Source organism: Nicotiana tabacum, chromosome 2, assembly GCF_000715075.1.
Source record: "Nicotiana tabacum cultivar K326 chromosome 2, ASM71507v2, whole genome shotgun sequence".
NCBI lineage: Eukaryota > Viridiplantae > Streptophyta > Magnoliopsida > Solanales > Solanaceae > Nicotiana > Nicotiana tabacum.
The window spans coordinates 5,488,727-5,512,053 of NC_134081.1; the positions used below are offsets into that span (position 1 = coordinate 5,488,727).

Genomic DNA, 23,327 nt, shown 5'->3' on the forward strand with positions numbered 1-23,327 from the left:
TTATGAGGTTATTCTCTCAGGGTATTTGGGATTAATTAGAGTGTTTACTCTAATTTTGTACTCTTATTGTTATAGTAAATTGTTCCTCTCCGCTTGTGGACGTAGGTCACTTTGACCGAACCACGATAAATTTGTGTCTTCTTTATCTACTTTAATTGTCGTTGTTATCAACTTTCATTGTCTTTGTTATTGCCATTATACAATTATTTGGCTAAATTCCGCACCACCCGGGTTCCCGATCCTAACAAATTGGTATCACAGTCGGATCTAACCGGGTTGGTTTTAATAGCCAAAATGACTATAACAAAGACCTATGTTGAGAAATTTGATCGAAGTGCAAACTTCGAAATGTGGCAATTAAAGATGGAAGCTATCCTAATTTAGGATGGCTTAGACTTGGCGTTACAAGGAAAGGAGAAGAAGCCGGATAAAATAACGGATGAGGAGTTTGTAGTCATAGACAAAAGGGCAAAAGCAGGTATCATTTTAAATCTCTTAAATGAGGTTTTACGTGAAGTTTCTGTAGAAACCACAATCAAAGGCATGTGGGAAAAATTGAAAACCTTATATATGAAGAGGACGGTGGAAAATAGACTTTACCTGAAGCAGAAGCTTTATACAATTCGTATGGGTGAAGGTACCTTTATTCTCTCTCATCTTGACACATTTGATTCCATTCTTATGGATTTGAATAATATAGATGCTGAAATTAAAGATGAGGATCAAGCCGTGTTACTGCTTTGTTCTCTACCCCCATCTTTTAACAATATAAAAGATATTATACTTTATGCAAAGGATAATATCTCTTATAAGGATATTAAATTTATTTTAAAATCAAAAGAACAGATAGATAGTGATATTACTGGGGAAGCTAGTGGAACTCAAGCGGAAGTTGGCTTATTTGTTAGGGGCAAATCCGACTCCGTATCCAGATACAATAATTTACAGTGCCGCTAATGTCATAAGAAATGTCACAATATCTCTGAATGCTATAAACTGAAAAATAAAGAAAAGCATAAAGAAAGAAAAAATAAGCACAAAAATACTGACACCGCCGAAGCTAGTGTAGCAACTGATGAGATTGAGAGAACTATATTTTTAGCAACTGAAACTAGTTTCAGATTAGACAATGAGTGAATTTTATATTCTAGTTGTTCATATCATATGTGTCCTAACAGGGACTTGTTTTCTACATATGATTCAGTTGCAGGTGGAGTTGTCCAACTGGGTAACAATGTTACTTGCAACGTTATTGCCAAAGGTACAATTCGGTTCAGAATGCACGATGATGTGGTGAGAACTCTCACTGATGTTAGATATGTTCCTGAGTTGAAGAAAAATCTCATATCTTTGGGCACTTTAGAATACCTAGGGTGCAAATTCACTAGTGAATGTGGAGTTTTAAAAGATTTTCAAGATGCTTTTGTGATCATGAAAGCACACAGATCTGGTTCGTTGTATACTTTATTGGACTCCACTGTTATAGACCCTACTGCAGTTTCAATATCAGACAACTTGTCTGATTTTGATGGCATTAAATTTTGACATATGCCCGTTGGGGCTTTTGCGGAGAAGGTGAAGCAAATTTACTATATCAGCCAAAATTAGGCCAAGGTGGAGATTTGTAAAAGGTGGCCTTATTTTTAGGCTTTTTATTTATGAGCCTCGTTGACACATTTGGAGCCTTTTATTTAAGGCCTTGTTGGCCAAATAAATGGCCCTGTATTTTAAGAGGATGTGGCCAATTGTTGGCCAATCATTTCTTTCTTCTCTTCCTATATAATGGGGACTCTCTACTCATTTGAAAACACACCAACAAGACTTGAGTCTTTATTTCTTGTTTCTTCCTTTCTTCCTTTATTAAGAGTATTTTGTATGAGAGTTGGTGTTGGGAAGCACTTGTGTGAACCCTTTCTTTGGAGTGATCTTGTAAGGTTATTCTCTTAGGGTATTTGGGATTAATTAGAGTGTTTACTCTAATTTTGTACTTTTATTGTTATAGTAAATTGGTCATCTCCGCTTGTGGACGTATGTCACTTTGACCGAACCACGTTAAATTTGTATCTTCTTTATCTACTTTAATTATCGTTGTTATCAACTTCCATTGTCTTTGTTATTGCCATTATACCGTTGTTTGGCTAAATTCCGCACTACCCAAATTCTCGATCCTAACACTAACAATTAACTTTTCTTTTCACGAATTTAAACGATCCTTAAGTATTTGAAATATCTTTTTCGAATAAACGTTACAACACTTTTTTTTAAAAAATAGTCCCAAACAATCGTTTAAAATCTAGAAACTCTTTTAAAACTCTCAAATTGTTCAATTAGCTTCGTGAAAAAGAGCTGGAACTCAGGAAAGTGATACGGTTTTTTCCTCATACGTAATTTAGGAGTTGACATTTATTATTTAAAATTATCAATATTTTTCTGTTTGAAAACTGACAGAAAAATATAAATTAAATAAAGCAACAATAAGGACGAAAGAGTAATAAAGGAAGCAGCTGATTCGTCTTACCTTTCTGAGTTATCTGAAACAACATTTTGAGGGAAATAATCTTCTTTTTTTAAAGCTTTGCAAATGAAATGTGGCAATCAAAGGGGAACTCAAACTGACACGCAATGGACGGTGTTACTTTATGTCACTAATGTTTCGAATGTTAAAAATAAATAAACCAGAATATGTGATAACGTCTCTTTGGCTTTTAATGAAGAAATATTATTTTGATTTTTAACTACGGTTATCTTCAAGTTGGTACAAAATCGACCTGATTATGACTCATTATTATTATTAAATCTGGTCAAAAATGGGTGAATTAATTGCTTATTAATATCATTAAAACTCTTTTTTACTTTATGAGTTATAAAATCTGGACATATAATTTTTTTTTACATCACCAGTAAGCTAACCTGTTTTTGGTAATGAGATTAAACTAACATCAAGCCAGAGATTTATTGCTCAGACTAATCTAAAAGTAAGAAAATCATAAGAGTATTCATTATGCTAGAGCGAAAAGATGAAGTGAAGGAGGTTGCTAAAGTCGAGCCTTCAATTTAATTAAGAGTAATATTTAATCACCCAAAATACTTGAATTTGCAAATAGAAGCGGTGAAGGGAGATCTATGCAATAATAGTTTTTAAGATTTTTATAGAAATATATTTATGAATACGAGATGGTTACTTTTCATAAGATTCTAGTACTTGTAGAAACAAGAAAGGTATAAAACGATATCTTTGTTTTTATTTAAATATTTACATGACATATATCGTTTTAACAAAATATTATATTATACTCATGATTGATCTTTAAGAGCAATCATACTATACGAGAATAGAAATTGTATGGTGACGAAGGCCTCATTCCTATCTTCTACAATTCCAAAAAGATCATAACCAAGCAATGAAACAAGCCAAAAGAGAGAAAAGTTAAAATAATAATCATCTTTGTTAGTACTACTTAAGCTGTGACTAATCTACTCCTCAAACCCATTCCTTTGTAGTTTGTACCAATTATAGACTCAAGACAATGAGTATTTATAGAATTTAGCTTGTTTGGCCAAGCTTGTGGAAGGCTAAAAATATTTTTTTTGTGAAAAATAATATTTTCTTCATTTTAATTTATGTGAACCCATTTGATTGGGCACAAAATTTAAGAAAAAATAGAAAACTTTTGAACATGTGGTGTAAAATGAGGCACATATATTTTGTGTGGCTATAAATCATTGCATAAAGGTAAATTATTGCCAAATAAGAAAATTGATCATTCTTTTTGGTACGGACTAAAAAGGAAATAAGTTCATATAAATTAAAACAGAGGGAGTACTTTTAAAGAAATTTAAGGTGTTTGATTAAAACATTTAAAAAGTTTTTTTTTTTTTTGAAAAGATCAAAGCATTTTTCAATTGATTTATTTAGAAAGAAAATAAAAAATTTAAAATGACAAAAACATTAAGGAAAAAGGATAGGAATCCTTATTCTAAGAGGTGTCATCTCGCCTTTACTTAAACCATAATTTATATAAATATACAATTGGAATAGTGATCCGTTATCACCTTAATTATAAATTACTGAACTAGGGGATGGTAACACTAAGCTTTAAATAGATTCGTAAACGAGCTAAGTAATCCGGATCTGACTAGAAGTTAAGCTTTGTTTAGTTGACATCAAGAGATGATTAGTAACCTTAAGTAATTTGTGTTTCTTCAACTTTCATGATTTGCACATGATTTTAATATGAACATGTTACCGATTGTTTTGAATTTGCACGTGGGACAAGTTTTTTACTTGATATGATACCGCTATATTTATTTGAGATGATTACAGTTATTTGAATGCTCTCATTGTTACTGAATATGTTTTACCATTACTTGAGATAATATTTACTGTTATCGAAATGAAATTACATGATTTGATAAAAACTAAAATACCCTATATTATCTTAAAATATTTTTATACGAGTATTTACCGATTACAGAGATAAGTATAAATGGGAGGGGACTTGAAGGACCCCCATAGCTACGGCAGGTTCACTAGACCTGATGCACCTTGTAATTATGGATTACCGTTACAACCCTCGCTAGTGGGAAGGTAGAATTAGCATACCGTTACTGATTTTCCTCGAGTAAGGACTACCGTTGTATTTGACTTCTTGCGAAGAGGTCCACACTTATACCGATTACATGATCCGTTTATTGAAACCTTCCAAACATGAATATTTGATATGACATAGTGTTTACCGAATTTATTACCGAATGGTTAATTGATTTCTATTTATATTAAACACATGATGAGGCTGATTTCTTTTAATTGTTTTGAAAGGGCATCTTAATAATATTTTCTAGTTAATATATTGCATGTTTTCTGACTTGTCCCCAATTAAAAATAGTTGTGGTTAAATATTATTACTCACTGAGCTAGCGACTCGCCCCCCGTTATTATTTTTTCCAGAGACAACAGGTGATGCAAACGATAACCTCCCTAATTAGAGCGCAAGAATTGACAATTCCTGGTGAACCCCGCACTTATTCACGTAGGCGAATAGATTATCTATTTGTCATGTTCCTTCCTTTCGAGCTCTTAAAGTCGCTCCATAGTCATTTTTATTGGTGCCATGAGTATCCTTTTATTATTATAGACCAGTGACAAATATTGCACTTTCTTTATGTATTTTGGAGATTGATTTAATATTATTATGTTGGAAAAGGTTGATAATATTGGTAGAGGCTCATTTTTTATTAATTGATGAAGATTATGACTGTTTTTGATGAATATTGATTTGTTGTGTTTATTAATGAGACATGATAATGTTTGGTTAGTCTTAAAATAGGAAAAACTTTGTTTAATTTTATGTAAAATACCGATGAGGTTTACTTGGGAGCACTTGCTCCCAAGCGCCGGTCATGATCCTAAATTGGGTCACGACAAAGTTGGTATCAGATTCACTTCACATGCAACCTTAAATGTTGGTGGGACAAATCTCAGCGACGACACAGAGTCCCTAAATGGTGTGTATGTGACACTCTAGGCGAATTCTATATCGACAAAATACGGGAGATATGGTGACTATATAAGTTGACAGACCTTAGACTCTAGTGACACGTTTTAAAGCCGTACGGATCTAGGCCCAAAGTGGATAATATTACTAGTGGGCTGAGCTGTAACAGTCAGCCATGCAAGTAAAACGTCTTCTCTTTTCTAATTTAATTATTATATTCTATATATGAGTATATTTGAACTTAAAGTAGTTTCTCTTTTTAGTAAAACATACCAAAATTTGAAAAATATTAAAATGTAAGGTAGAATCATCGACAGAGGACATAAAATGGCCCAAACTTCTGCATAAAAGGAAAATAGAAAAGTCAAAAACTCAAAAGCCATGATGCATGTCCTATATTTTAGTAGTTGAATTTCTCTTACTTTTTGACAAATAGTTCAATGAGAATCTTGAAAACTACCTTCCTAATTCAGCTCCATTATACCATGTGAATTACCTATCCTAAATAAATTCCTTTCCATAACATATTAATGACAACAAATTGCAGTTATGAAAATCTAATTACACATTTCAGGTTCTAAAACGACCCTATTTAAAACTTCCTTAAATTTAATGACATTTTCAAAAGTTTAAAATTCTACTCATTAAATAACATACCCGTTCATCCACCTCAAATATATCAAACCAAGTGTGCTCTAAATTTGAGATAATTTGTTAAATTTTCATAAAGAATTTTTTTTAATACTTATGATGATGGAAAACAACATACACCTAATAGATTAACCAATATTCATGCTAATTGACATGTCCAAAATCGTTATAAATTTATAATAAAAAGTACTGTTGAAGAGAGTATACTGAATTTGTATATGCATGATCGCTATTGAACTTGATTTTTTTTTTAAAACAATAAAATAAATGACTTCAAATTTTTTTGCGCTAATAATTAATAACATAAAAATTATTTATATAATCAGATTATTTATTATACTTATTGACAAATCTCAAATATTAATTCATAATCTAATAAGTATATAGTGTAACTAGCATATATACAAAAATTGTATAAAAAGATCCTTACAATATCATTGCATGTGGAGTAATATACTATACTATAACTAAAATCCAAAACAAAAAAGCATATTTGTATGCATTATTTTCTGGGAAATAAATAGGAAAAGGACAAAGGTGAAATGAAAAAAAGAAAAGAAAAATGATGTACTTTTGCATGAACTCCTCGAAAATAAAGGCTTAGACTAAGAGACGCTTGGCAGTCTATTGCAACCTTTTTCTCACCAATTGTTGCTCTTCTCCTTCATTATTCCAAAACCCCATCTCTTCTCTTTCCTTCACTTTCCCAAGAAAATAAATACATACATATAATAGGAAAAGAATATCCAAACCCATAATAATTTCACCTTATATATATATAGGAGTACCATATAGTAAGCTTTTTTGTGTTATTGTTGTTATTTATGTAAAATCATGGAAAGTTATAGAAAAAAGATGTATTATTCATCAACATCAACGAGGCTTTTGTGGATTATGGTGCCATTTATTTTGGTTTCTATTTTTTTCGCTTTTGGGAATAATTCAAAAACTTCAACTTCTTTATTTTCTTCTTCTTCAAGTTGGCTTTTTTCTTCAGGTTATTATTCTTTGGACTGGATTACTAATAATAATTATTTTAGTAATAATACTTTAATGGTTATTTTACTAATTTTTGCTTCTTAAACAGTACTTAAAAAGAGTTCCGGCGGTGAGCAACCGGATTTTCAGCCAAAAGTGGTGGCGGTGGCGGTGGCTGGAAACGGCGGCGCTAACCGAGAAGAAGCTCTGTTGGAAGACTACAGCTTTAACAGTAGTAATAGTTTTTCTCCACTTACTGCTGAATCTGATCAAGAAGTTCAGAAAGAAGCTCAAGAACTTCAAGAAATTCAGCAACCAGTAAGTCTTATTTTTCTGTTTCTTTTTTCTCAATATTTTTAATGCTTTAAAGGAATTTTGTGCGCATTTTAATATGCATGTACTTTTTTCTTTTCTGTGTGCTGGGATGATTTTATTTTTAAAAAGTAGGGCCTAAAATCAGAGTTCCTACATTAAAATTAAGAATTTAATTTATATTCACTAACAATGTAAAAATTCCACTATCAATACAATTTAATGTCTGATATTTACTAATTCAATTTTTTTTTCTCTATCTTTTTTTTTTTAATGTTTTAAAGGAAATTTGTGGGCATTTTTATGTGCATGTACTTTTTTTGTTTTCTGAGTGTCTGTGATGATTTTATTTTTAAAAAGTAGAGCCTAAAATCAGAGTTTCTTGGATTAAAAATAAGGATTTAACTTATATTCGCTAACAATGTAAAAATTACACTATCAATACAATTTAGTGGATCTGCTATTTACTAATTCAGTTTGTTAAGGGGGATTACCTGTTAGTACTACATTTGAAGTGACCTGATATTGTAAAAAAAAATTACATTGTTAGTATATAGAAGTTAAACTCTAAAATTAAAGGTTCGTGAACTTTAGATGTCTGTAGTTAATTTATTGCTAAATGATAGGAGTAGTAATTTTTAGAAGGAGAAAAAACAATGGAGCTATGAGTTTTCTGTAATTTTTTGTTTTTATTTATTTTTTGGTCAAGTTTTGTATCTGTTCTAGTGGGTACCGACTACTGAGTACTTTTCAGTGTATATTTGTTTCCCCTTTGAATAGTTATTTTCTGCATAGTTCATAGAATTTAACTGAACTGGTATGAATAAACCGCATTACAAGTAGTTATTTTCTTGTCTGTGGAAAAAAGAAATAAAAAAGCAGGGGAAATGTGATTGCCTTTTCTTTTTTTCTCTTATTTTCCTTCTCTTTTTTGTGGGGAGGGGTGTGTTTTGGATGGTTTAATTAGAAATACTTTATATCCGATGATCGGGAAAAAGGAAAAAGAGGAAGAAAGATTTCTGAACTAAATCTTACTCCCTCTGTCCGAATTGAAGGGTTGAAGTATGAGCTTCAAAGCACATGATTTTCTATTTGAATTCATGTATAAATTCTTCGTGTTTTAAATATAATTTACATATTTGAAAATTACATATTATAAGTTGACATACGTAATGATTACTGTTTTGACTCTCAAAATAGTAATATCTTTATATAAAATGGGATGGGGGGAGTATATATTTTGCAGTGGCCTCATAATTTTAAGCAAATAATACTTGTCAATTGTCATTATCAGTTATTAAGTAGTTTGCATGTAATAGTGATTTGGTAATTTTTGTAGCGAATATCGTGGACAAATCTCTCCTTACTGAATGGTAATTTTTGCAAATCTTTTTAAGCAGGTTATACAGAAGAATGAAAGTTTTAACATTATTTCCTATGACAAACCACATGAGTTCCCTTCTTTGAATGAAACTCATGCTCTTCCAATTGAAACCAGAATCAAGAGAAAGTTTAGCAATTTGGAGAGATTAGAAGCCAAATTAGGGAAATTTCGAGCCGCCATCAAAGAAGCCGCTACGTCTGGAAATCAAACAGATGATGCCGATTACATTCCATCAGGTCCTATGTATTGGAATGCCAATGCTTTTCATAGGTGTGGCGCTGTTTATCGTTCATTATTAATTTGCTTTTGTTGTTCATCATAATTGACACTTTTTAATCAAGAAATCTATTTTTTTTTTGTGTCCGATTTGTTTGTGTAATGTATTTTGGTTGTAACTTCAGGAGTTATTTGGAAATGGAAAAGCAATTCAAGGTATTTGTGTACGAAGAAGGCGATCAGCCTATTTTTCACAATGGTCCGTGCAAAAGCATATACGCGATGGAGGGAAACTTTATTTATCAAATGGAGACGACCAAATTCCGAACTAGAGACCCTGAGAAAGCTCATATATTTTTCCTACCAATCAGTGTGACGGCAATAGTTCACTTCATATATGATAGAAACTCCAAAGAACATTGGAATCCTATGAAACAAACGCTTAGGGATTACATTAATCTTGTCGCTGGGAAATATCCTTACTGGAATCGAAGCCTAGGCGCGGATCACTTCATGCTTGCTTGCCATGATTGGGTAAAACCTTACACCCTACTCCTGCGTTGACCGTTTTTCATTGTAATTTTCAACTTAATTATTCCTTTTTTGAGTAGGGGTAAGGCTGCGTCCTCACTACCCTTCCCAAACTTCACTTGTGGGATTAAACTGCGTATGTTGTTGTTTCTAGAAAAAAGTTTGTTATTAGAATAATGATTGTTTTGGAATGCGTCGATTTTGTAGGGGCCTGAAATTTCCAAGGCTGTTCCGGAGCTATTCAAGAACTCAATTAGAGCGTTATGCAACGCAAATACCTCGGAAGGATTCAAACCTTCTAAAGATGTATCCTTTCCGGAGATCCTTCTTCCGGGAGGTACAATGGACGGCCTAATTGGCGGTCCATCCCCATCACATCGATCAATTTTGGCGTTCTTCGCCGGAGGACTTCATGGACCTATACGCCCGATACTTCTCGAGCATTGGGAAAACAAAGACGACGATATCCAAGTTCATAGGTATCTACCAAAGGGTGTCTCGTACTATGGCATGCTAAGGAAGAGTAAGTATTGCTTATGTCCAAGTGGTTATGAAGTTGCTAGTCCACGAATGGTCGAGGCACTTTACACGGGTTGTGTTCCGGTCCTTATTAAGGACCATTACGTACTACCTTTTAGCGATGTTTTAAACTGGAAATCGTTCTCGGTTGAAGTTCTTGTTGAGGAAATTCCAAACTTGAAGAAAATTCTGGCTGGAATTTCGACAAGGCAATATATAAGGTTGCAAAGAAGAGGTAAACAAGTGAGGAGGCATTTCGAAGTTAATATGCCTCCAAAACGTTACGATGTGTTTCACATGATCCTTCATTCTATTTGGCTTAGAAGACTGAACATGAGAATTCGTGGTGTTGAATATTTGTAATATATCTGTATTTTCTTGTAGTGTTAATGTAGTAACAAGGGAAAACTTGAGGACTGTGTTTATGTGAACCACGTGTTTTACAATGAAATTGTGTAGTGAATTACGTTAATTAATTCGGTGAAATATTTGTTTTTAGGTAACTAATGTATGTATATGCCGTGCTATATCAAAATTTAGTAGGCCTATTTGATTCTAAGTCAATGTTTAGTAAGCCTAATAGTAGTCGCTATATTGTGTTTGTCTTTGTTAATTAATCTCCCATTCCCTTTTGGAAGATTCTAAACATGAAATATCTTTTGGAATAATCATTAATTATTCAAGGGAAAAATAATATAATATTTTGTAATTTATTTGTTAACCATTAATGGATGGCTATGCACAGTTTGATTAAAGTCTAATTGCAATTTATTTTTTAATTAAGTGATGGCCGGCTTGCTAGGAAGCAAGATTACTACATTAACTAGAGACTACAAAGGAAGTAGTGGGATGATTCTATTTGTAGCGCCCCCGAAAAATTTCGAAGTACTTAAGCGCTATTAAGAAAATTGACGTGTGCTAATTATATTATTTTGTGTGCAGACGAGGACTATTAATATGATGGATATCAATTGGATATGATAATAAGTGTACAAGGCATATTATAAGTGATGTGGGGCCTAAGGAGATCCCTAAGTCCAAGTTAAGTTGGAAAATTTCATAATAGACTAAAGTTTCAAATGAGTACGCACAAGACCAAATTTTGGACGAGCATATATACATATATATATAACGAGTATGTGATGGACAGCCTATATGTGATGATAAACCTACCAAATGAAAGATCTTCGAGTCTAGTTTCTAACGCTTCAAACCGTTTGTCATTTGGACACTCCTACAAGAAATTATGACCAAATTATCCAAAGATGGCAGAATGTGACACTACCGAGCCGCCCCATGCGCGCCGCCTGTGAGGATCTCCAGAACACTTCAAAATTTCGTTACTAGGCACATTTTCACTACCGCCCCGCGCCCCATGCGGCGCGGCTGTGCAAATTTATGGGTTTTTACAACCCGACCCCATTTTAATAAATAACCTTCGGGCTTTATTTGGGACGATTTTCTGGTGAGTCTAGAGAGAGGTGAGAGAATTTTAGAGAGAGAAGGAGAGAACTTAATCTCCCAATCATCCAATCTTGCACCAATCTTCAAGAATCAAGGAGTCAATCACTAGATTATCCTTCATCCGGGTAAGTCTGTGATGACCCAAAAGGTTATCTTTAAATTTAATAATTATTTCTGTGTTCTAAGACCTCGAAATGCACTATTCATCATTCCTCGACTTGAGTGCGCAGTCCGTATAATTTTTCAGAAAGTTTTTATATGAAAAATTGATTAAAATGTGAAATAGAGCCTTAAAACTCAACTGAGTTGACTTTGGTCAACATTTTGAGCAAACATACTCGGATCAGTATTTTGACAGTTCTGGTAGGTCCGTATCGTAGGAATTTAATTTGGAGGTCCCTAGCTTGAAGTATCGCCAGTTGGCGAAAACTAGAAGCCTAAAGGCTTAAAGATTTTAAAATTTAACCACAAATTGACTTTTATTGATATCAGGGTCGGATTCGAATTATGAAATTTTTTATAGGTCCATTATGTCATTTATGACTTGTGTTCAAAATTTGAGGTCAATCGGACTTGAATTGATATGTTTCGGCATTGAATGTAGAAGTTAAAAATTCTTAAGTTCCTTAAGCTTGAATTGTGGTATGATTTATGGTTTTAGCATTCTTTGATATGATTTGAGGTTTCGACTAAGTTAGTATGATGTTTTAGGACTTGGTGGTGTATTTGGTTGAGATTCCGGGGGCCTCGGGTGAGTTTTAGATGATTAACGGGTTGAATTTTGGACTTGGAACTTTGCTAGAATTTTTCTGATGCACTGTCTGGTTTCCTTCTTCGCGTTCGCGATAGGGGTCTCGCGTTCGCGAAGAGGAACTGGAGGCAGGCGGAATTTACACTTCGCGTTCGCGAAGAGGGGACCGCATTCGCGAAGGGGTAAAGGGCAGTGTTCATCTCGAACGCGTGGGAGCATTCGCGTTTGCGTAGAAGGGAGAGGCCTGGCCGGGCACCAGGCGATAATGCTTCGCGTTCGCGTAGGGGAGACCGTGTTCGCGAAGGCGAAGTTTGGCAAGGCATCGCGTTCGTGAGACTGCCCTCGCATTCGTGAAGAAGAAATATGGGGCAATACAAAAATGTGCTTCGCGAACGCGAGGGTGCTATCGCATTCGCGAAGAAGAAATTCTTGGACAACAGAACTTAAGTTCTGGAAATGGAATTTCATCCCATTTTTCATTATTCAAGATTTTGAGCTCGAGTAAGGCGAATTTTAGGCGATTTTTACGGAAAAACATTGGGTTAAGTGTTCCTTATCCTATATTGAATATATTTCATGATTCCATACTCTTTTACATCATGAATCCGTGAATTTATGGAAGAAAAATCAGATTTTTATAAAATCTTCTGAAAATGTAAAATGAAGATTTGAAAGCCATTCCGATGTCGGAATTTAATAATTTTTCTATGGTTGAACTCGTATCGGAAGGGGTGTTCGGATTTCGTAAGTTTTTCGAGATTCGAGACTTGGGTCCCACTGTTGATTTTTGAAATAAATTTCGAATTTTAATCCTGAAAATTAGTAAATTCATATGGAATCAATTTCTACGATTTGAATTGAGTATATTGAATTGTTTATGACTAGATTTGAGGATTCCGGACACGAATTCGTGAGGCAAAGATTTATTGAAATCTTGAGTTGGTTGCAAATCGAGGTAAGTGTCGTGGTTAACCTTAACTTTAAGGAATAGAACCCTTGAATTATTTGCTACGTGAATTTCATGTGTAACGATGTATAGACAAGGTGATGAGTGCCTATACTTTGTCAAATTAATTATTTGCTTAATTATTTAAACATCTTAAATTATTTTAAGAAACGAATTAATTGTTATAATAATTATTTCTCTCATATTCCTTGTCAAATATTAATTCTTGAATTCCTGCAATAATTGTTACATGTTTATTTGATTTATGTGTCTTAATTGCTATTTGACATTTAGCATATTAAATATTAAACTGTCTATTTTCTCCCTAATTTCCATAATTAATTGCTACTTGTCATTATTTGTTTCATAAATAAATTATAATTATTGTATGACTTGATGCTTAATAGTTTCTCATTGAACGTGGTATTTATTGGAGTATTTTTATTATATTTAAGAGTTGTTAAAATATATAGGGGGATCGGGTTGCATGCCACAACGTAAATGAAAATGAATATATTGGGGGATCGGGTTGCACGCAGCATCAAATATATTTAAAATTTATATTGTTGGAGTGGGTTGCACGCCGCAACATAATTTAATTGAAAGGTTATATTGTTGGATCGGGTTGCACGCCGCAACAGATTTGATTCTAAGTTTATATTGTTGGAGCGGGTTGCACGCCGCAATGGAAATAAATTAAGAAATTATGATTGCTGAATTGACTTCAATTATTATTATTATTATTATTATTATTATTATTATTATTATTATTATTATTATTATTATTATTATTATTATTATTATTATTATTATTATTATTATTATTATTATTATTATTATTATTATTATTATTATTATTATTATTATTATTATTATTATTATTATTATTATTATTATTATTATTATTATTATAAGCGACCTGCCTTAGCCTCGTTCCTACTTCGTCGAGGTTAGGCTCGGCACTTACAGAGTACATGGGGTCGGTTATACTCATACTACACTCTGCACTTCTTGTGCAGATTTCAGAGTTGGTCCCAGTGGCGTACCATAGACTTGCTCGGATTTCAGCTACCCACAGGAGACTTGAGGTATAACTGTACATCGTCCGCAGTTCTGAAGTCCCCGTCTACTTTATTTTAGCTGTGTATTTTCTTTAAGACAATTTTATTTTATTCAGACCCTTATTTGTATTATTCTAGAAGCTCGTGCACTTGTGACTCCAGTTCTGGGATGGTATTTAGACATCGCGATTATTATGGATTATTCACTTTATTTTAGAATTTATTTTCGCATTTATTTCTTTGTTATTAATTAATTTAAAATTATGTTAAAATGGCAAATTATATTCTAATATTGGCTTGCCTAGCAAGTGAAATGTTAGGCGCCATCACGGTCCCGAAAGTGGGAATTTCGGGTCGTGACAGTTGGTATCAGAGCACTAGGTTACATAGGTCTCACGAGTCACGAGCTAATTTAGTAGAGTCTGAAGGATCGGTACGGAGACGTCTGTGCTTATCTCTCAGAGGCTATGAAGTTTAGGAACAATATCACTTCCTTCTTATTCTGTCGTGCGATTTTATTCTATCATCGATGATTGAACCATTTATTCTTATTCTCTCGCAGATGGTGAGAACACGTAATACATCTACCGATGGATAGGGACCAGAGCCCCCGGTGGCAACTATGACCAGGGGTAGAGGTCGAGACCAAGGTCGTGCTAGAGGCCGAGGCAGAGGCAGAGGTAGAGCTCAGTCTAGAGCTCGAGCAGCATCACCTATTGTAGAACTTCAGGTGGATCTTCAGGAGGAGGTTCTAGTTCAGACTGTACCAGTTGGATCAGTTCAGGTTCAGGAAGGGTTCATAGCTACTCCAATACTTCAGGACGCTTTAGTCCATTTGGTGAGCCTAATGGAGGGTGTGACCCAGAATAGCACATTTTCAGTGGCACCAACCGTCTCACAGGCTGGGGGAGGAGCACAAACTCCCCCTACTCCAGCTCCGGAGCAGATAACTCCTAGTATCAGGCTCCAGCAGCCCCGCCAGTTGGGGTAGTTCAGCCAGTTATTGCGACACAGGCCGGTGATAGGCTCGCCATGCCTTCTGAGGCTTTATTGAGGCTGGATAAGTTTTCTAAGCTCTTTCCAGTTCATTTCAGTGGTACACCTTCTGAGGACCCACAAGATTATCTTGACCGCTCCATGAGGTATTGCAGAACATGGGTATAGTTGAGACTAATGGGGTTGATTTTGCTGTAATTCAGATGACGGGTTCCGCCAAGAGGTGGTGTAGGGATTATATATTAACCAGACCAGTTGGATCGCCTGCATTGACCGAGGAGCATTTCTCATGGCTATTTCTAGAGAAGTTCCTCCCTATCACATTAAGAGAGGATTTTCGCAGGCAATTTGAGCGTCTACAGCAGGGCAGTATACTGTTACTCAGTACGAGACCCGTTGTGGATCTAGCCCATCATGCTCTCCTTTTACTTCCTACTGAGGGAGAGAAAGTGAGGAGGTTTATTGAGGGACTTACTTACCCTATTAGGCTTCAGATGCCCAAGGAAACCGGAAGTGAGATTTACTTTCAGGCGGCTGCTAATGCTGCGAGGAGGATCTAGATGGTTTTTGCACAGGAGATAGGGCAGGGGTCTGATAAGAGGCCTCGTGAGTTCGGTGGGTTCATTGGTACCTCGTCTGGAGGCAGGGGTAATTTTGGTAGGAGTCATCCTCCCAGACCGTTTCATTCAGCACTTCAGGCATCTCACGGTGCTTCAGGGAGTCACGATCCTATTATGCCTTACTCTGGGCAGCCAGTATTTGGCGCACATTCAGCTCCTATCAGCGCACCACCACTCCAGAGTCACTATAGCGGTTATCCGGCCCGTTCGGGCCAGCTTCAGCTTCAGCAGCCAAGGCAGCATGATGGGTGTTATGAGTGTGGAGACATTGGTCACATCATGAGGTATTGCCCTAGGTTGTCAAGTAACAGATCTCGGCAGGATTCTCATGCCATCATACCGGCACCGGTTGCTTCACCGCCTGCTCAGACAGATAGAGGTAGGGGTCAGGCAACTAGAGGTGGAGGTCAGGCCGTTAGAGGTGTAGGCCAGCCAGTTAGAGGCCGTCCCAGAGACGCAAATCATAGTGGTGAGGCCCAACCCCAATTTTATGCTTTTCCAGCTAGGCCTGAGGCCGAGTCATCCGATGCAGTGATCACAGGTATTGTTCCAGTTTGCCATAGAGATGCTTTAGTTCTATTTGATCCAGGATCTACTTATTCCTATGTATCCTCTTATTTTGCTTCATATCTAGTGATGCCTCGTGATTCTCTGAGTGCTCCTCTGTGTGTGTCCACTCTGGTGGGAGATTCTAGCGTGGTAGATCATGTCTATCATTCGTGTGTGGTTACTATTGGTAGTCTTGAGACTAGTGTGGATCTTCTACTTCTTAATATGGTAGATTTTGATGTCATCTTGGGTATAGATTGGTTGTTACCTTATCATTCTATATTGGATTGTCATGCCAAGACGGTGACCCTAGCCATGCCGGGGTTACCTCGGTTAGAGTGGAAAGGAACTCCTGGTTATTCCACCGGTAGAGTTATCTCTTATGTGAAGGCTCGATGTATGGTCGAGAAGGGTTATCTAGCTTATTTGGCTCATATTTACGATTCTAGTGCGGATGTTCCTTCTATAGATTCAGTTCCAGTTGTCCATGAATTTCCAGATGTATTTCCTGCAGACCTGCCGGGGATGCCACCCGACAGAGATATTGACTTCTATATTGATTTAGCTCTGGGCACTCAGCCCATTTCTATCCCACCATACCGTATAGCCCCGCTGGAGTTGAAAGTATTGAAGGAGCAGTTACAAGACTTGCTTGATCAGGGATTCATTAGACCTAGTGTCTCACCCGGGGGTGCCCCAGTATTATTTGTAAAGAAGAAAGATGGTTCTATGCGGATATGTATATATTATCGACAGTTAAATAAAGCCACTATCAAAAACAAATATCTGTTGCCAAGAATTGATGACTTATTCGATCAGCTTCAGGGTGCCAAGGTATTTTCGAAGATCAATTTGAGGTCTAGTTATCATCTGTTGAAGATTAGGGCATCCGATGTCCATACGACAACTTTTCAGACTCGATATGGGAATTATGAATTCCTAATGATGTCATTTGGGCTGATAAATGCCCAGCAACATTTATGGATTTGATGAATCGAGTGTTCAAACCCTATTTAGATTCTTTTATGGTCGTGTTCATTGATGATATCTTGTTTTACTCCAGCAGTCGAGAGGAGCACGAGCAACATCTTCAGATTGTGCTTTAGACTTTGAAGAATAATCAGTCATATGCCAAATTTTCGAAATACGAGTTTTGGTTAAACTCAGTTGCTTTTTTGGGGCATGTTGTATCGGTTGAAGGCATAATAGTGGATCATAAGAAGATTTAGGCAGTTTAGAATTGGTCTAGACCTACTTCAGTTATAGAGATCCGGAGTTTCCTGGGTTTGGCAGGTTATTATCGTCGGTTCGTGGAGAGGTTTTGTAATGACTTGACTTGTCGTTTTAAGAATTAATGCCTCGTTCAGTGACTTAAGGTCTCGAGAAGCTTCATAACATGTATTATGACCCGCGGGTGTGGTCGAGTTTGATTTTCGGAAGATTCAGAATTTAATTAAAAGAACAATTCTCATTTTTGAAGCTTAAATAAAAAGAGTTTACCAGAGATTTGACTTATGTGTAAACGACCTCAGATTTGAATTCTAATGATTCCAATAGCTTCGTATGGTGATTTTAGACTCAGGAGCGTGTCCAGAAAATTATTTGGAAGTCCGTAGTGGAATTTGACTTGAAATGGCGAAAATTGAATTTTAGGGAAGTTTGATCGGGGAGTTGACTTTTTGATATCGGAATCGGAATCCAGTTCTGAAAATTTTCATAGCTCCGTTATGTCATTTATGACTTGTGTGCAAAATTTAAAGTCATTCCGGATTGATTTGATATGTTTCGACACAATATATAGAATTTGAAAGTTCAAAGTTCATAGATTTTGATTTGAGGTGCAATTCGTCGTTTTGATGTTGTTTGATGTGATTTGAGGCCTCAAGTAGGTCCGTGTTATGTTATGGAACTTGTTGGTATATTTGAACGGGATCTCGAGTGGTTCGGTGAGTTTCGGGGTGAGTTTTGAGCGATGTCTGGGCATTTCGACACTCTAATGTTGTTCTGGATCTTCAGAGGAAAAGTGCGGACCGCACAATTTTGTGTGCGGCTGCACATCAGGGGTTCTGCAGGTTCGATGGTCCGACTTCGTAGGCTTATATAGTTTAATCCATAACGAATTTGGAGATAATTCAAAAACGAAAGTTGTAGCCCTTTGAATCTAGTTTCCAGAAAGGTATAGTATGAATCATTTGAACATTTGTACAAAAAGTTATAAGCAATTTACTAGAGCCCGATAAGCTATCACAGTGAAGTGCGACCGCACTCAAAATTGTGCGGCCGCAGAACTTGAATATGCCCGGCAGCACTTGAAAATGTGCGGACCGCACATTGGGAGATCAGACGTGGTACTATATAGCCGAGGGTTAGGGTATTATTTCATTTTTGGAATTTGGGAGCTCGGTTTGTGGCGATGTTTCATGAGATTTTCAAGAAATTCACCGGGGTAAGTGATTCTAATGCAGATTTGGTTAACATACATGAACATATCATTGTTTTCATCATTTAATCAATATTTTGAGATGGAAATTTGGGAGAAATTATAGACATTTCATAAAATGAATTTTTGGTATTTGAATACCGATTCAGAGTCACATTTGAGTGAAATTAGTATGGTTGGACTCGTATCGGAATGGGTGTTCAGATTTCGTAAAAATTCTGTCGGGTTCCGAGAGGCGGGCCCCGCGTTGACTTTGGTTGACTTTTTAAAATAAAATTTTAAGTTGACATTTTATTATCCGGAATTATTTCCGATGAATTTTAATGAAGTTATACAATTAATTTGGATAGATTTGAGCTGTCCGGAGGTCAATTCAAGCAAGAAGGCGATTTTGGAATATCGGTATAACTTCAAAAAAGTAAGTATCTTTCCTAATCTTGAGTGGGGGAAATTACCCCTTATACATTGAGTCTTATGTGAAAATTATGTAATTGAAACCATGTACGCGAGATGACGAGTACGTACTTGGTTTATATGTATAAATTATATTGGTTGAAATTCGTAGACGCCCTTATGTATTAAATTAGAAAATTGTTGGAACATAGTAAATCCTTTATTTGTCATGTATAAATCCAGGTTTGTTGAAATTATTTTTATATGATAATTTGGTGTGATTGTCACGTTGAGTTTTATGTGAATTTCGTGTTTTTGTTAGTTGATATTTCCTAAAGATAATTTCATTATGGATTATTCATTTATAAATAATTTATTATGTAAGTTTAAAAGGAGACATTAATCTATTTGCCAAAAATTTGGATTAAAGAAGGCATTGTTCCTTTATGAATTACTTTCCAGTTCATGTTGTTGCAATTGGTATTGAGTTATAAAGGTCGTAAATGATATTTGAGGCAAAGTGTTAAATTATAAAATATTATTTTGTTGAGTTGTTCACTCCCGGATATTCTATTCATCCAGGTGCCGCCAAAATGTATCAAGATTTACGGCAACACTATTGGTGGAGGAGAATGAAGAAGGATGTAGTTGCATATGTAGCTCGGTGTCTAAATTGTCAGCAACTCAAGTACGAGCATTAGAGAACTGGTGGTTTGCTTTAGAAGTTAGAAATTCCTGAGTGGAAGTGTGAGCATATCACTATGGATTTTGTTGTTGGGCTCCCATGGACTCAGAGAAAATTCAACGCAGTATGGGTCATTCTGGACAGGTTGACCAAGTCAGCACATTTCATTCCAGTAGCAGTTACCTATTCTTCAGAGCGGTTAGCTAAAATTTACATCCGCGAGATCAGTGTGCCTGTGTCTATCATTTCTGATCAAGGTACGTAGTTCACCTCGCACTTATGGAGGGCTGTACAACATGAGTTAGGCACGCGGTTTGAGTGGAGTACCACATTTCATCCACAGACAGACGGACAGACAGATCGCACTATTCATATATTGGAAGATATGCTTCGCGCTTGTGTTATAGACTTTGGAGGTTCTCGGGATCAATTCTTGCCACTTGCGGCGTTTGCTTATTATAATAACTACCAGTCGAGCATTCAGATGGCTCCATATGAGGCATTATATGGAAGGCGATGTCGTTCGCCAGTTGGATGGTTTGAACTGGGAGAGGCTCGGTTATTGGGTACCGATTTTGTACAGGATGCCTTGGATAAGGTCAAGGTTATTCAGGATCGACTTCGCACAGCTTAGTCTAGGAAAAAGAGTTATGCTGACCGTAAAGTTCGTGATATTGCATTCATGGTTGTAGAAAGAGTATTGCTCCGGGTTTCACCTATAAAAAGTGTAATGAGGTTCGGAAAGAAGGGCAAGTTGAGCCCTAGGTATTCATGACCCTTCAAAATTCTTGAAAGGGTGGGCAAAGTAGCCTACAGGCTTGCATTGCCACCTAGTTTATCAGCGGTTCATCCGGTGTTCCATGTGTCTATGCTCCGGAAATATCATGGTGATCTGTCCCATGTGCTAGATTTCAGCTCAGTCCAATTGGACAAGGATTTGACTTAGGAGGAGGAGCCAGTAGCTATTCTAGCCCGGCAGGTCCGACAATTGAGGTCTAAGAGTTATCCTTCAGTTCGGGTGCAATGGAGAGGTCACCCGGTAGAAGCATCTACCCGGGAGTTTGAGTCGGACATGCGGAGTAAATATCCATACCTTTTCACCAGCTCAGGTACTTTTTCTAGATCCGTTCGATGACGAACGTTTGTTTTAGAGGTGGAGAATGTGATGACCCAAAAGGTCATCTTTAAATTTAATAATTATTTCTATGTTATAAGACCTCTAAAAGCACTATTCATCATTCTTCGACTTGCGTGCACAGTTCGTATAATTTTTCGGAAAGATTATATATGAAAAATTGATTAAAATATGAAATAGAGCCTTAAAACTCAACTGCGTTGACTTTGGTCAACTTTTTGAGAAAACAAACTCGGATAAATGTTTTGATAGTTCATGTAGGTCCGTATCGTAATTTGGGACTTGGGCATATACCCGAAATTTAATTTGAAGGTCCCTAACTTAAATTATTGCCAGTTGGTAAAAACTAGAAGCCTAAAGGCTTAAAGATTTTAAAGTTTGACCACAAATTGAATTTTATTGATATCGGGGTCGGATTCGAGTTCTGAAAATTTTCATAGGTTCGTTATGTCATTTATGACTTGTGTGCAAAATTTGATGTCACTCGGACTTGAATTGATAGGTTTCGACATCGAATGTAGAAGTTGAAAATTCTTAAGTTCCTTAAGCTTGAATTGTGGTATGATTTGTGGTTTTAGCGTTGTTTGATGTGATTTGAGGTTTCGACTAAGTTCGTATGATGTTTTAGGACTTGGTGGTGTATTTGGTTGAGGTCCTGGGGGCCTCGGGTGAGTTTCAGATGGTTAACAGGTTGAATTTTTGACTTAGAACTTGCTGGAATTTTTTTGATGCACTGTCTGGTTTCCTTCTACGCATTCGCGATAGGGATCTCGCGTTTGCGAAGAGGAACTAGAGGTAGGCGAAATTTACTCTTCCAAAAATGTAAAATGAAGATTTGAAAGCCAATCAGATGTCGGAATTCGATAATTTTTTTATGGTTGAACTCGTATCGGAAAGGGTGTTCGGATTTCGTGAGTTTTTCCTGGATTCGAGACGTGGGTCCCACTATTAATATTTGAAATAAATTTTGGATTTTAATCCTAAAAATTAGTAAATTCATATGGAATCAATTTCTACAATTTGTATTGAGTATATTGAATTGTTTATGACTAGATTTGAGGATTTCGGACACAAATTCGCGAGGCAAAGGCTTATTGGAATCTTGAGTTGGTTGCAAATCGAGGTAAGTGTCGTGGTTAAACTTGACTTGAGGGAATAAAACCCTCGAATTATTTGCTACGTGAATTTCATATGTAACAATGTATAAGCAAAGTGACGAGTGCCTATACTTTGTCAAATTAATTGTTTGCTTAATTATTTAAACATCTTAAATTATTTCAAGACACGAATTAATTATTATAATAATTGTTTCTCTCATATTTCTTGTCAAATATTAATTCTTGAATTTCTGCAATAATTGTTATATATTTATTTGATTTATGTGTCTTAATTGCTACTTGATATTTAGCATATTAAATATTAAACTGTCTATTTTCTCTCTGATTTCCATAATTAATTGCTACTTGTCATTATTTATTTCATAAATAAATTATAATTATTGTATGACTTGATGCTTAATAGTTTCTCATTGAACGTGGTATGTATTGGAGTATTTTTATTACATTTAAGAGTTGTTAAAATATATTGGGGGATCGGGTTGCATGCCACAACGTAAATGAAAATGAATATATTGGGGGATCGGGTTGCACGCAGCATCAAATATATTTAAAATTTATATTGTTGGAGTGGGTTGCACGCCGCAACATAATTTAATTGAAAGGTTATATTGTTGGATCGGGTTGCACGCCGCAACAGATTTGATTCTAAGTTTATATTGTTGGAGCGGGTTGCACGCCGCAATGGAAATAAATTGAGGGATTATGACTGCTGAATTGACTTTAATTATTGATATTATTTACCGGTCTTACTTCTTTCCCTATTATTATTATTATTATTATTATTATTATTATTATTATTATTATTATTATTATTATTATTATTATTATTATTATTATTATTATTATTATTATTATTATTATGTTTATTATTATTGCCGATTCAAATTTACTTGGGATTGAGATGCAAAGATGATGATGATTATTATTATTATTATTATTATTATTATTATTATTATTATTATTGTTATTATTATTATTATTATTATTATTATTATTATTATTATTATTATTATTATTATTATTATTATTATTATTATTATTATGATTATTATTATTATTATTATTATTATTATTATTATTATT

General features: G+C 35.3%; 1 protein-coding gene across 2 annotated transcripts; it reads left to right on the forward strand.

Moving 5' to 3' along the window:
• Positions 1-6,760: 6,760 nt before the first annotated feature.
• On the forward strand, positions 6,761-10,562 carry LOC107801755 (putative glycosyltransferase At5g03795). 2 transcript variants are annotated; one of them, XM_016625139.2, is made up of 5 exons: positions 6,761-7,143; positions 7,234-7,442; positions 8,834-9,090; positions 9,222-9,570; positions 9,775-10,562. In XM_016625139.2, the coding sequence occupies exons 1-5, from the start codon at positions 6,981-6,983 to the stop codon at positions 10,447-10,449; spliced, it is 1,653 nt and encodes a 550-aa protein (XP_016480625.1). In that variant the 5' UTR covers positions 6,761-6,980; the 3' UTR covers positions 10,450-10,562. The 2 variants fall into 2 exon arrangements, with proteins under 2 accessions (XP_016480625.1, XP_016480626.1); XM_016625140.2 differs by having other exon boundaries at positions 6,762-7,143; positions 8,837-9,090.
• The last annotated feature ends 12,765 nt before the right edge of the window (positions 10,563-23,327 follow it).

Bases quoted from the DNA above. Each gene is read 5' to 3' on its own strand.
- LOC107801755 (XM_016625139.2), top strand. From the start codon at position 6,981: ATGGAAAGTTATAGAAAAAAGATGTATTATTCATCAACATCAACGAGG. The intron at 9,091-9,221 runs GTGTGGCGCTGT...TTGTAACTTCAG, and splicing joins AATGCCAATGCTTTTCATAG to GAGTTATTTGGAAATGGAAA. The intron at 9,571-9,774 runs GTAAAACCTTAC...TCGATTTTGTAG, and splicing joins TGCTTGCTTGCCATGATTGG to GGGCCTGAAATTTCCAAGGC.